General features: G+C 45.2%; 1 protein-coding gene across 1 annotated transcript in view; it reads left to right on the forward strand.

Annotated features, from left to right (window-relative positions):
* Positions 1–13,464, forward strand: part of ptprfb (protein tyrosine phosphatase receptor type Fb) — a 247,580-nt gene that overhangs the window by 195,344 nt on the left and 38,772 nt on the right. Inside the window, exons 19-21 of the mRNA XM_072669416.1 lie at positions 1,373–1,454; positions 1,642–1,875; positions 7,730–7,890. Of these exons, the coding sequence (XP_072525517.1) occupies positions 1,373–1,454; positions 1,642–1,875; positions 7,730–7,890 (477 nt within the window). The remainder of the gene's footprint in view (positions 1–1,372; positions 1,455–1,641; positions 1,876–7,729; positions 7,891–13,464) is intronic.

A 13,464-nucleotide genomic window follows, 5' to 3' on the forward strand; every position in this document is an offset into this window, starting at 1 on the left:
CCAAATTACAGCAAGATTACCTGACCTCCATCGCCCAGGAATGAGGGATGGATAAGTTAATGGATCCATCCAGCCAGCCAGCCATTCATCTATCAGCTTTGGGGTTTGGGGATCAATAAAGCTGATCCACTTATCTGCTTTGATGGTGAATAAAATGCATCCAGCCAGCCAACCCTTCACCCATCAACCCATCCATCCATCCATCCTTCAGCTTTAGCCATTAATGAAGTCCATCTACCCATCCATCACCATCAGACATCCATCCATCCGTCCACCACCATCAGACATCCATCCGTCCGTCCACCACCATCAGACATCCATCCGTCCGTCCACCACCATCAGACATCCATCCATCCATCACCATCAGACATCCATCCATCCATCACCATCAGACATCCATCCATCCATCACCATCAGACATCCATCTATCCGTCCATCACCATCAGACATCCATCCATCCGTCCATCACCATCAGACATCCATCCGTCCGTCCATCACCATCAGACATCCATCCGTCCGTCCATCACCATCAGACATCCATCCATCCGTCCATCACCATCAGACATCCATCCGTCCGTCCATCACCATCAGACATCCATCCGTCCGTCCATCACCATCAGACATCCATCCGTCCGTCCATCACCATCAGACATCCATCCGTCCGTCCATCACCATCAGACATCCATCCGTCCGTCCATCACCATCAGACATCCATCCGTTCATCCATCTCTTTCAGACGTTCATCCATCACCTTCAGACGTTCATCCATCACTTTCAGAGATCCATCCGTTCATCACCATCAGACATCATCCATCCATGCATCACCATCAGACATCATCCATCCATGCATCACCTTCAGACATCCAGACGTTCATCCATCTCCTTCAGACATCCATCCATCACCATCAGACATCCATCCATGCATCTCCTTTAGACATCCATTCTTCAGCTGTAGGCATACTAAAGTTCATCATTGATCTATCTGTCCATCCGTCTAATCTCGCAGATGAACGGATAGATGTATGGATCAGTGGACTTTAGAAGGATGGTTGGATAATTGGTCAGACGTAATTGATCCTTCGAGGCGGAGGCAACAACACTTAACCCACACAAGACCTGGCGTGTCTGGCAGTGGCTCAGGGAAGCCGGGAGGAGCTCCAGCGATTATTTTCATCGCTGAAGTCATAGCTTGGGTTATTTTTTTAATTCCCACCTAAAATAGGCAGCAGTTCACACCGTAATCACCTGCCTGGTACCCACCTGTAATTATCAGAGCGGCAGAGGAGTGAGACGGTGAGAGTGAGGTGATTCAGACGAGTCTGGACTGGTGGGCGGGTGTGTAACCGGTGTTTTTCTGGCTCTCTCTGTGTAGGTGGTATTACATCGTGGTTGTGCCCGGCTCCCTGATGTCATCCCGCCGGTGGGATAACCCAGACGAGATGGAGCTCGATGAGGTGAGTAGTACAGTGGCCGGTACTCATGTTCTACCGTAGTCTTAAAGGAATGCACACCCCCCTTCATTACCCTACATGGGGTCACACGCTCTCCTTTTGGCACTGTATGACCCTCTGTTATCCAGAAATACAGGCTAAAGTACGACCGCATAGCTAAACACCTTCTTCCTTGTGGTCTGGCCCTCAGCTCCTGGAGGCCAGTAGCGAGGGTCCTCTCCTGAGACGTCGCCGACGTCACTCTGACCTGTCCAGGCCTTACATCGCCGCCAGGCTGTCCTCGCTGCCCGACACCTTCACCCTCGGAGACGAGAAACGCTACAACGGCTTCTACAACCGCCCCGTGCCCAACAACCAGCCTTACCTGTGCTTCGTCATGGCCGAGCTCAAGGACCAGTACCTTCCAACTGCCAACGAGAAACAGGTACTGCTGGACCCTCCTTCAGCTACGAGGCTAACGTCGCTAACAGGCAATGGACGCAAATGTACACCAATTAGCAAAGATTGCTCGTCTAAACGACTTCTGACTCTGTATGGCTCACTGTTATCTATAGACATGGACAAAAGTATGGGGGAACTATATGGACAAAAGTATTGGGACACCTACTTATTCCACCTACAAGAGCTTTAATGACATCCCCATCCAGACTGGTGGCTAGGGGCTTGAGTTTGTACACCTACATTCGGAAAATAAGAGCTGCGTCCCAATACTTTTGTCCATGCTAGTGTTCTAACAATGCTAAAGTGTCAGAACCACGTCATCACGCCCATTAGAGATTACAGAGGAGGGTGTGATGACTCAGGCCTTCAGTTAGCACCATGCTAGTTGGTGTACGTTAGCATCTGTTGCTTGTTGGCTTATTTGCTTTGCGTTAGCCTTGTAGCTCTTGTGTAAAATGTGGCTCAACCGGTCCAGGTGAGTTTGGCATGCAGTTAGCATCATGCTAATTGGTGGTATGTAAGCTTCCTTAACAAGTTACAAGCCTCATAGCTCAAGTACTATTAAATTAGGGGGCTAAATGTGTCCAGACTGATCCGCTACATTCAGGATATGGGTGTTCTCGCGCGTCACGCCGACTTTGTGACGTCAGACCGGGCCGATGGTTTATTCATAATCGCGCACACTGCTCTCGGCCTGGCTGTTAGGGGGGGTGTAATGGAGCGGGCGTTGCTCCGGGCCTGTTTTTAGGAGCAGAAATGAGCTTGTGCAGCAGAAGAACCCCACTCAGTCCCTCTTGAAAATGTCCATGGTGCTTCAGTGGCTTTCTGTGGAAACGCACTTAGATTAAAGGCAAGTACAGCACAGGCCTCGAGGGGTGCACCAATGAATCAAGTCGGTGATCCAATTTCACTGATTCAGGATTCAGTGCATCTTAGAATTGATTAGAATTGATTGATTAATTAAATGCATGCTCTTAGAAATACGTTTCCAGGCTATTTTTTCAACATTCTTGACTTTTGTATAAAATAATTAAATTTAATTAATTCAAATAATTCTGCAATTGCACCAAACCCTCAAATCAGATCATGGCCTCGTTTGAAATCACCGTGAATTGTTGTGAGGTCAGAAGTGTCCAGGTTCCTGGTTCTTGGCTTTAGTATGTGGTTCTAAGATGTGAAGTTCTCTTTGATCTTTAAGAAATGTTCTTTAGGCGCCCATTCAAAGGTTCTGAAGGGGGCCGGAAGCCATTACCCTATTGCATTAAGACGAATACTCTGCTTATACCCCCGACTTTATTGCTTCTGCTCCCTCCTTTCAATGGCCGCGTGGGTGCTCGGCACTGTCAGCATCATATATACAGAGAAAGAGAGAGAGAGAGAGGGCGAGAGAGATAGAGAGAGAGGACTTTGAGACTTGTCCTGATTCCCTCAGAGCTGAGTGTTAAGTAGCCCTAAAGCTGCTCCATTAATCTGCACTGTATGCTCTATGGCGAGGAGAAGGGCTGTAACCTCCTCGCTCAGCATTTCAAATCCTTTTTCTTTTGACTATTTTTTTTTGGTCCTCTGGCGCCCCCTCTGTCCTGGTCTCTCAGTCCAGTCCTGATCGAGATCAGCCCTAAAATAGAACCCTGTGGCGCTCCACACAATCTGGTGAACTGAAGGGCGATAGTTTTCTTTTTTAGGATTAATTTAACTGAATCCACTCATGAGTCCTTGCTCCAGAAAGACTCAAATTTCTGTACTTTTTAACGCTAATACCATAGCAACATCACCGTTACCATAACGACCACACAGCAACATCATCACAACCATCTGGAATAACATATGAACGATTTCTAACCTTAGCAGCAACCTTGAACATTCTAGCATCCAACCTAATATTTCATAGCAGCCACCTGGTAAGAACTAAGCAGCAACCTTGAATACCCTAGCAACCACTTAATATATCATAGCAACCACCACTATCATAGCAACCATGCTATAAAACCTAAGCAGTGTGTGTGTCTGTCTGTGTGTGTGTGTGTGTGTGTGTGTGTCTGTGTGTGTCTGTGTGTGTCTGTGTGTGTCTGTGTGTGTGTGTGTGTGTGTGTGTGTGTGTGTGTGTGTGTGTGTGTGTGAGAGCGGTGTTTGTAGCTGAGCTGTCTCTCTAACCCGTCTGAGTTGGGAGGGGAAGGCGTGTTCGGGGCGCCGTTTGTTCCCCTGCTTCTCTCCTCAGTTCTGCCGCTCCGAATCCGCCCTGCATCGCCCTCCTAACGCGCCGCTGTCAGGGCAGATGGATGAGAGGCTGCAGTCGGAGCCGAGACTCCGCTCGGGTCCCTGTGGAGCAGCGGGGCCCTGGGGGGCCGCAAAAGAGCTGCTTTCAGTAGCGGCTCCGGGGCGAAAAACAATCGACTCTGCGCTTAAAAAACGCTCATATTTCATCAACCGCTCCCCCAGAACCCGACAGCCCCGACCCACAGCCACGTCAGACATCCAGAGAGAGAGAGAGAGAGGAAGAGGAGGGATAGTGAGAGAGAGAGAGAGGGAGAGAACTAGAGAGAGAGAGAGAGGGAGAGAACTAGGGGGGTGGAGAGAGAGAGAGAGACAGAGAGAGAGGGAGAGAACTAGGGGGGAGAGAGAGAGAGAGAGAGGGAGAGAACTAGGGGGGAGAGAGAGAGAGAGAGAGAGAGAGAGATAGATAGAGAGAACTAGAGAGAGAGAGAGAGAGAGAGAGAGAGAACTAGAGAGAGAGATAGAGAACTAGGGGACGAGAGATCTAGGGAGAACTAGGGAGGGAGGGAGGGAGAAAGAGAACGAGGGAGGGAGGGAACTAGGGGTAGAGAGAGAGATAACTTGGGGGGAGAAAGACCTAAGGGGGGAGAGAGATATGGAAAATAGAAGATGGAGAGAGAGAGAGAGAGAGGGAAAGGGATAGAGGAACGGGGAGAGAGGGAGAGAGAGGTTTGGTGTACAGGCGGCACCCAGGCCGTGTAAGCAGTTTGGAGGAGGTGTGAAATGGGATGATAGATGGCGAGAGTGTAAACAGAGTCATTTACAGCGAGAGGAGAGAGAGAGAGAGAGAGAGATGACAGGAGGAGGGCGAGCGGGAGCGTTGAAGGAAATGGAGGAGGAAGGAGACAGAGAGCAAACAGAAACAGAGAAGAGCGCTGTAGTTGGACGATCGAGCAGACGAGTAGATAAAGAGAGAGAGAAACAAAGAGAGGAACAGAGCGGTGTGTGTGTGTGTGTGTGTGTGTGTGAGCTGGAGAGGGTCAGTAGCCGGGGTTAGAGAGGGCCTGCAGCGGCCGAGCTGTTTCTGCCAGATAAAGTGTTTGCATTAGCGCGGGAGACAGCTGCTGTGTGTGTGTGTGTGTGTGTGTGTGTGTGTGTGTGTGTGTGTGTGTAGCTGCTTGGCTGTGGCCCCAAGGAGGAATATCATCCGCATAATGTGTTTGTTAACATGCGGCTCGTGTGTGTGTGTGTGTCTGTGTGTGTGCTTGTCTACTACTTGGACAAAAGTATTGGGACACCTGCTCCTTTATTGTTTCTTCTGAAATCAAGGGTAACTGTCTCTACTGTCCAGAGAAGAAGTGTTTCCAGGAGATTTTGGAGGAGCATTGCTGTGAGGATTTGATTGTATTCAGAGGCAATAGCGTTCATTAGTGAGGTCAGGATGTTGGATGATGATCTCCACCCCACCTCATCATCCTCAACTCATCCCAACCCAGAAGTACTGGATGGAGCTCCACCACCACCATCATTCCAAAGAACACAGCCCTTTCACTTCTCCACAGCTCCTCAATGCTGGGGGGCTTTATACCCCTCTAGCCTACGCCTGACATTAGGCAGCCTAATCTATTCCTATTCTATTGGCAGTACTTCTCCTCTACAGGCTCTAGATAAGCTCAGCAATGGACGCATTCATTAAAGGGGTGTCCAAAAACTTTTGGACAGCTAGCTCAGCAGCCGAGGTTAAAACACTCCTTACTCAGTGTGAGTGGGCGGAGCTAAACTGCTGCAACTGCTTTTGTGGCTCCTCCCTCCAGTTTACTGATGAACTATATGAATATATATATATACATATTTAATTAATAGATGTAGAGACGTCGTTAAGGTTGTAGAGGATGATGAGTTCAGGGGAGTGTGTTCTAAAAGGACACCCTGACCATTTCACCCTGCTTTCTCTCTCTCACACACACACACACACACACACACACACACACACACACACACTTGCGCTCGCTCTCTCTTCTTTACGCTGGTGCTGACATATGAGTGGAGCAGATAAAGCGTATCTCCAGCTCGGCGTCTCCTCCAGCTAATGTCCCGCTTATCTGCTGCGTGAACATCAGCACTGTTAGAGGAGAGCAGGCTAATGATCCGGATTACAGCGGGCCAGGGAGAGAGATGGGGACCGGCGGGGTACCGGGGGGCAACTGGTGGGGGGTGGGGGGGGTGGTTGTGCCCTCTTCTACTGCTGATAAAGGAAACCCGTCAGTTCTCTTCTTCAGAGACCTTCACCGTCTCCATCCTGATCTCTCCATCACTCTCCACCACCGTCAGCTCAGCAGCTCAGCAGCTTCCCTTCTTACTTTCTTTGTTTTTTTCATATTCTCTTTTTTATTTTATTTTATTAATTTATTTATTTATTATTCTCTAGGTGTATTTTTTATTGTTTTAGCTTTATTTTATTTTATTTTATTTTTCATTTTTATTTTCATTTTAAAAATTTTGTTTAATTTATTTATTTTCTTGTTTCTTACTTTTTTCCTTTTTAAATGTATTTTATTTATTTATTTAATTTTATTGTTTACTTATTCTGGTTTATTTCTTTAATTGTTATTTTTGCTTTATTTCATTATTTTAATCTTTCTTTCGTACTTTTTTTCAATATCTTTATTTCTTTCTTTTTTTTTAATTTATTTTAATTCACCTCCACCACCACCATAATCTCCACCCACCATCCCCAACCCTCACTCACCATCCTCACCACCACCATCACCACCACCCCCATCACATCTCTTATAGCTTTAATCTGCAGTAAATGATGTAGAAACCCTGATATGGTGGAGCTGTGTCTGTATGACCCCCAAACACCCCCCCTACCCCCACCCCCATCTCTTTCTCTACACCTCATCCTCTGTTCCTATGTTTACTCTTATTCGGTCCTCATACACACACACACAAACACACACACACACACACACACACACACACATACACACAGCTTCATGATAATGTGAGGTCACTGTGGGGGAGGACGAATGCAGAGGAGGCTTGTTAACAATGTACTTTGAGTGTGTGTGTGTGTGTGTGTGTGTGTGTGTGTGTGTGTGTGTTATCATGCTACTTGAAAGAGTGCACATAGGACAGTAGCTGGGGATTCCCTGCAGACCACAGTCCTGCTCTGGGCTTCCATTAAAGCCTGCTCTGATCCTTCTGTGGTCAGTGGAGTGAGTGACAGACAGACTGCGAGTGTGTGTGTATGTGTGTGTGTGTGTGTGTGTGTGTTTTCACATGCTGCTGCTGCGGGTTCTTTCTGGTCAGTGCTCAGCAAGTAATGACATACCCAAGACATGCATCTGCTGAGAATTCCCACCGCTCCCTGCTCACCTGTGGACAAGCACCATAACACACACACACACACACACTCTCTCTCTCTTTAGTTTAGCCCCACCTTTATGCTGTAAATGGTCATATGACCTTGTATTGAAGCACAACCAGGTTTGATCTGAATTTGGATTTGAGCCAAAATGTGACCTGAAGCTGATCACACCTTCACACGCATCTTCATCGTCCAAATGACTGGCACCTTCCTAACCCAGTCCACCCCTCTCTCCCTCTCTTTCTCCCTGTAGCGGATGTTCTCGGCCAGCCCGTACTCGGACCCCATCACGGTGGCCAGTGGTGGGAATGTGTCCAAGAGTGTGGAGCAGCCGGAGATGCTGTGGGTGATGGGCCCCGTCCTGGCTGTGGTGCTCATCATCATCATCGTCATCGCCATTCTACTGTTTAAAAGGTGAGACACAGCACATTACATATATACATATATATGCACTGATCAGCCATAACATTAAAACCACTTCTGTCAGCCTCCTCCTTTCACCCTGTTGGTTCCTCAATGCTCAGGACCCCACAGGACGGACCACCACAGAGCAGACTGTAGTATTTGGGTGGTGGGTCAGTCATTCTCAGCACTGCAGTAACACTGACTGACCTGTTGGTGGTGAGTGTTACTGTTAAGAGTGGACAGACAGACTCAGTGTTTAAGCACTCCAGCAGCACTGCTGCGTCTGATCCACTCGTACCACCAGCAGCAGCGCAACACACACTACTAGCACTGACACTCGCCGCCACCTGGTCAGTCAGTGTTACTGCAGTGCTGAGAATGACTGAACCACCACCCAAAAAATACTACAGTCTGCTCTGCGGTGGTCAGTACTGGGGGGTCCTGACCTGGGAGCTGATGAAATGGACAGTGTATGAACACTGACTGGTGTATGCATATGATATAGCATATATACCAATCAGCCATAACATTAATACCACCTATAGTTATATATCAATATATTTAGTGTAATGAAGCTAATTACAACAGTGTATTTCATCATAAAACAAGCACTGATGAAAAAATCAGGAACTATAGATCATGTAAATTCATAAAGTGGGCCATGGTGCAGTCCTGCAAAGTGCAAATACACGGAATACTTCACAAGGATTTCCCCAGAGTCCAGTCCATAATCTGAGTCTGCTAAAGATCTTACAGCTCAGTATGTCCACACATAGCATCATGCAGTGGATGATACAATATCAGTCCAGTCTAGGGTCATAAAATATTCCTTTACATCTCTGAGGGCTGATATAGACCACGTTTAATGCTCTGAATATCCTAATGATTCTCCAACAAGCCAGACTTGCGGCGACTGCGGGTCAGAGGTCAGGTCAGAAATGCATGTGTTTATATATTAGAAGACTAATGGAAATGTTAATAAAGGCTAAAGAAGCACTCAGTCTGTATCTCATTGTGTTTACCCTTTTGCCGGTGGCAGGTTGGAGAAGTAGGTCGCTTGTTTCCGCATCCCGTCTCCACTGCCGCACCGTCTAATAAAGTGCAGTAGATGTGCGGGAGATAAGTGAAGGTTACTATTAATTGCATCAGCCTTTTGTATTCGTGTCACTTAAAAAGTTCCACCGCTCGGCAGCTCCTCGCTCTGCGCCTCTGAACCGCGGAGGGCTCTTTATCCCGGCTGCAGCGAGTGGCTGGTGTTATATAAACCGCCCTGCAGAGGAAGAAAGAGGAGAAACCGGGCCCATAATGGTGTCTAGACTCGGCCGTGTATCAGAGCCGCCGTGTTCTCCGCCGCACGACCCACTGGCCTGGTTCTGAAGGTCAACACAGGCCTGACTAATGTCCGTATCACTGCAGCAGGAACGGGCCTGCCTGGCTGAGCAGGAGGTTTTCACACAGCAGAGACTGAATCACTGCAGCTGGATTCTGTGCAACTCTTAAAGGGCCCATAGCATTAAAAATATCATATTTGTAAGAGGTTTAATGAGCATTGGGAAACGTTCGGCACACAGCCTTCCTTCACCAGAACCCTACAGGAAAACTGAGCTGCAAAAACCAAAATAAGCACATTTTGAAGTATTCGTGGTTGTGATGTCATAAATAATTAAAGAAGGAAGGAGGATTAGGCTGTAGAGTCTGAGTTTGGATTTATCATGGTTGTGATATCATAAAAAAAGAGACAAACTAAAATGCAAAAATATGTATTTGTGGTTGTGATGTCAGAAAAGGGAAAGAAAGGGAATGATGTGTTTTGAATAATCATGGTTGTGATGTCATAAAAAACAAAAGTAAGTAGAAGGATTAGGCTGCAGAATTGGCCTGTTTTGAATTCGTCATGGTTTTTATGTCAGAAAATGAAGGAAGCAGGATAATTAAGCTGTAAAGATAAGAAAATCCTCTCACAGTGGGAAAATAAATAAAACATAATTAAATAATTAATTAAAAATCCTGGTTATGATGTCATAACTAAAGAAAGAAGAAAGATTAGGCTGTAAATTGGCCTGTTTTGAATTAATCATGGCTGTGATGTCATTAAAAAAGAAAAAGAAAAGAAAATCTAAACTGCAAAAACATCCAATGTGAATTTATTCATGGTTTTTATGTCAGAAAATGAAGGAAGCAGGTAAATTAGGCTTAAAGATAAAAAAAAATCTTTATTAGTCTCACAGTGGGGAAATAAATAATACATTTACAAATTTTAATTCATAATTCATTCATTCATTTAAAAAGTTTTTTTTTAAGTTTCATGGTTGTGATGTCAGGAAATAAAAGAAAGAAGGAAGATTAGGCTGTAAAATTGGCCTGGTTTGGATTTATCATGGTTGTGATGTCATAAAAAAAGAGAGAAACTAAACTGCAAATATATATTTTTGTGGTTGTGATGTCAGAAAAGTGATAGAAAGGAAATCTGCTGCAGATTTGACCTGTTTTGAATTTATCATGGCTGTGATTAAAAAAAAATAAAAAAAAAAGTAAGGAGGAAGATTAGGCTGCAGAATTGGCTTGTTTTGAATTAGTCATGGTTTTAATGTCAGAAAATGAAGGAAGCAGGAAAATTAGCTGTAAAGAGAAAATCCTTTATTAGTCTCACAGTGGGGAAATAAATAAAACATGAATGAATTCAAAACGGCTGTTTAAAAGTTTCATGGCTGTGATGTCAGGAAAAAAAAAGAAAAGAGAAAATTCGGCTTCAAAAAATGGCCTGTTTTAAATTCTTCATGGTTGTGATGTCACAGCCTTTTTACAGCTCAGTTCCTGTATGTGGGGAGTGAACTGTGTACTTTCATATGCTCAAGCCCCGCCCATTCAGCCTACAGCAGTCAACCCCCGCCCATCCAGCCTACAGCAGCTAAACCCGCCCATTCAGCCTACAGCAGTTAAGCCCGCCATCCAGCCTACAGCAGCTAAACCCGTCACTGTCACTGACGGGATACAGAACAGCGTATCTCCTCCCGTGCCGTCTGTGCAGCGAGTCGGCGAACCCGGCGTTTGCGGTGTTGCTTCTTAGAAATGCACAAGCACGAGCTCGTCTCCAGCTGTTCCACGCTTCAGAAGAAGCGGTTCAGGCCTGGCTGGCGGTTCAGACGCTGACTCAGGTGATTGTGTGAAATGCAGATCTGAGGGATTTGTTCCTTCACCTCGTCATCATCTCTGCAGCCTCTGACAGACACTAATCACGCATGTCTCTCGCTCTCTCTGCTCCCTGTGTGAAAGCAGCAAACAGGAGAGGTAGGTGATATTAGATCTCTCATAAGGGTCCGAGTGTTCCATCTGTGCTCCGTCTTCCACCTCATTCATTACTGTGCACAGCGTCTGCTGGTCTTACTGGAAACCAGTGGGGAAAAATACATGTTTGTATTAAAGGGATAGTTTGGTGAAAAATCCTCCATAACTCCAGATACTCCAATCTACAGGGCTAATGTAGCTAACAAGTGAGGGTAGCTAACAACTAGTAAGCATGGGGCTAACTGCATGCCTAAATAGTAACCATATTATATATATATATATATGTGTGTGTGTGTGTGTGTGTGTGTGTAAGTAGTATGTATATACAGTCTATATATAGCAACCACATGTCCTTTAGCATGTAGATGATTTAGCATGTAGTTAGCCCAATGCTAACTGGTTGGGTTTAAGCTAAGGAACTATTATGCAATCACTTATTTTAATTTGTAGGAATAGTATATATAATAGTAATTTATACATTTATACACATACATACATATAAACACAGGTGTGTATATATACATATATATATATGCGTACATTATATATACATACATACATATACATACATATATATGTGTGTGTGTATATATATATATATATATATATATATACACATGTGTATATATATATATACATGTGTATAATATATATATGTATGTGTGTGTGTATATATAATGTACGCATATATATGTATATATACACACCTGTGTTTATATGTATGTATGTATGTGTATAAATTACTATATATATATATATATATATGCTATTCCTACAAAGTAAAATAAGTGATTGCATAATAGTTCCCACACTGTTTATTGACTGGTCCAGGCAGTGGGTGCTGCTACTCTCACAGTTAGTGACGTTTTCCAGGCTACTAAACACCATGAAAGCATAAGAGCACTACACACAGCTCCGAGAAAAAGCTCACTGAAGAGTGTGAGTCAGGGGACGGGTGCAAAAGACAAATTCCACGACACTGAACATCCTGGAGTTCAGTAAAACCCATCATTCAGGAATGGGAGGAATATGGCCTTTGTGTAAATCTGCCTAGAGCAAGCCATCGTCACACACTGGAGACTAGTGAAGGAGGAGACCTCCAAGACACCTAGGATGACCTGTATGAGACTTCACATGACTGGACTAGAAGACTGTATTTAGGGTTTGATTTTTGACCGAACTGACCCTTTAATACCCTGAAGCTGTGGCCCTTCATGTTCATTGGTCACCCAGGTGCATGCTGTGGGCTCAGTTAGGTGTTGTGCAGTGCTGTTCTGTGTGTGTGTGTGTGTGTGTGTGTGTGTGTGTGTGTGTGTGTGTGTGTGTTTTCACTCCGCAGTGTTGATCATGTTAGTTCTGATCCTCCGCTGTCCTCCTCAAGGTGACTCGGCGCTAGTGCGCTCACTCAGCCTCTGCGCCGCCTCACCTGGGTATGAATGGCCTATTGTAAAGTAAATGCCAGCCTGGCAGCTGCTGAAATAGAAATGTTCCTGTCGTCAAAGCTGACATTTCCCTCCGCCAAACCATTTTGTTTCCCGTCCCCTCAACCCACCCCACCGCCCCCGCCCCCTCCCTCTGCTACCCTTCCCCTGGGGCAGATGAACAAAGAGCTCTGTTCTGTCCCTGTCCTGTTTTAATGCTCCCCCTTTTCAGGCCTGATGCCAGAGCCGGTACTAATACATGCTTTTAGGCCGTGATATTTACATTAGCTTAGCGCCGAAGCGTGGAGGTGCCCCTGCAGACGGCTGACAGGTGGATGGGACGGCATCCGGGACGGCATCCAGGACGGAGGGAGGGGGGGTGGGGGTTGGAGATGAACTCACTCGTTTTTGTTTGGTTTGGGCCTCTGGTCGAGCTGGGCCGAGTCGAGCTGAGCTTTAGTGGTTTGATTATAGCCTGAAAAACGTCTGTATTTTGAAACTAAATTTGAGCTTATAATGAAAGCATTTAATCACGACTAAATAATCTGATTAATCAAATTTGTTATTTGCTGAAACAGTCATATTAATACATGATTACTGTTTATTCATTTAATATAACATAATGGGTAAAATAAACAGTATGTTATTAACCAAAAGTAATAAATACGTTTACACTGAGCTTATTTTGTCGGCTTACTGAAAAACTAGATTTTGAAGCTAAATTTCCGCAAATAACAAATGCGATTAATCGCGATTAATCATGATTATTCACTTTGTTTTGGTAACTTCTGATGTATCATTCTCCCCCAATACAATAAATTCAGTGAATAAACAGTAATTATGTATTAAAATAATTGTTTATTAAATAAATGCGATA

The sequence above is a fragment of the Salminus brasiliensis genome, chromosome 23 (genome assembly GCF_030463535.1).
Source record: "Salminus brasiliensis chromosome 23, fSalBra1.hap2, whole genome shotgun sequence".
Classification (NCBI taxonomy): Eukaryota; Metazoa; Chordata; class Actinopteri; order Characiformes; family Bryconidae; genus Salminus; species Salminus brasiliensis.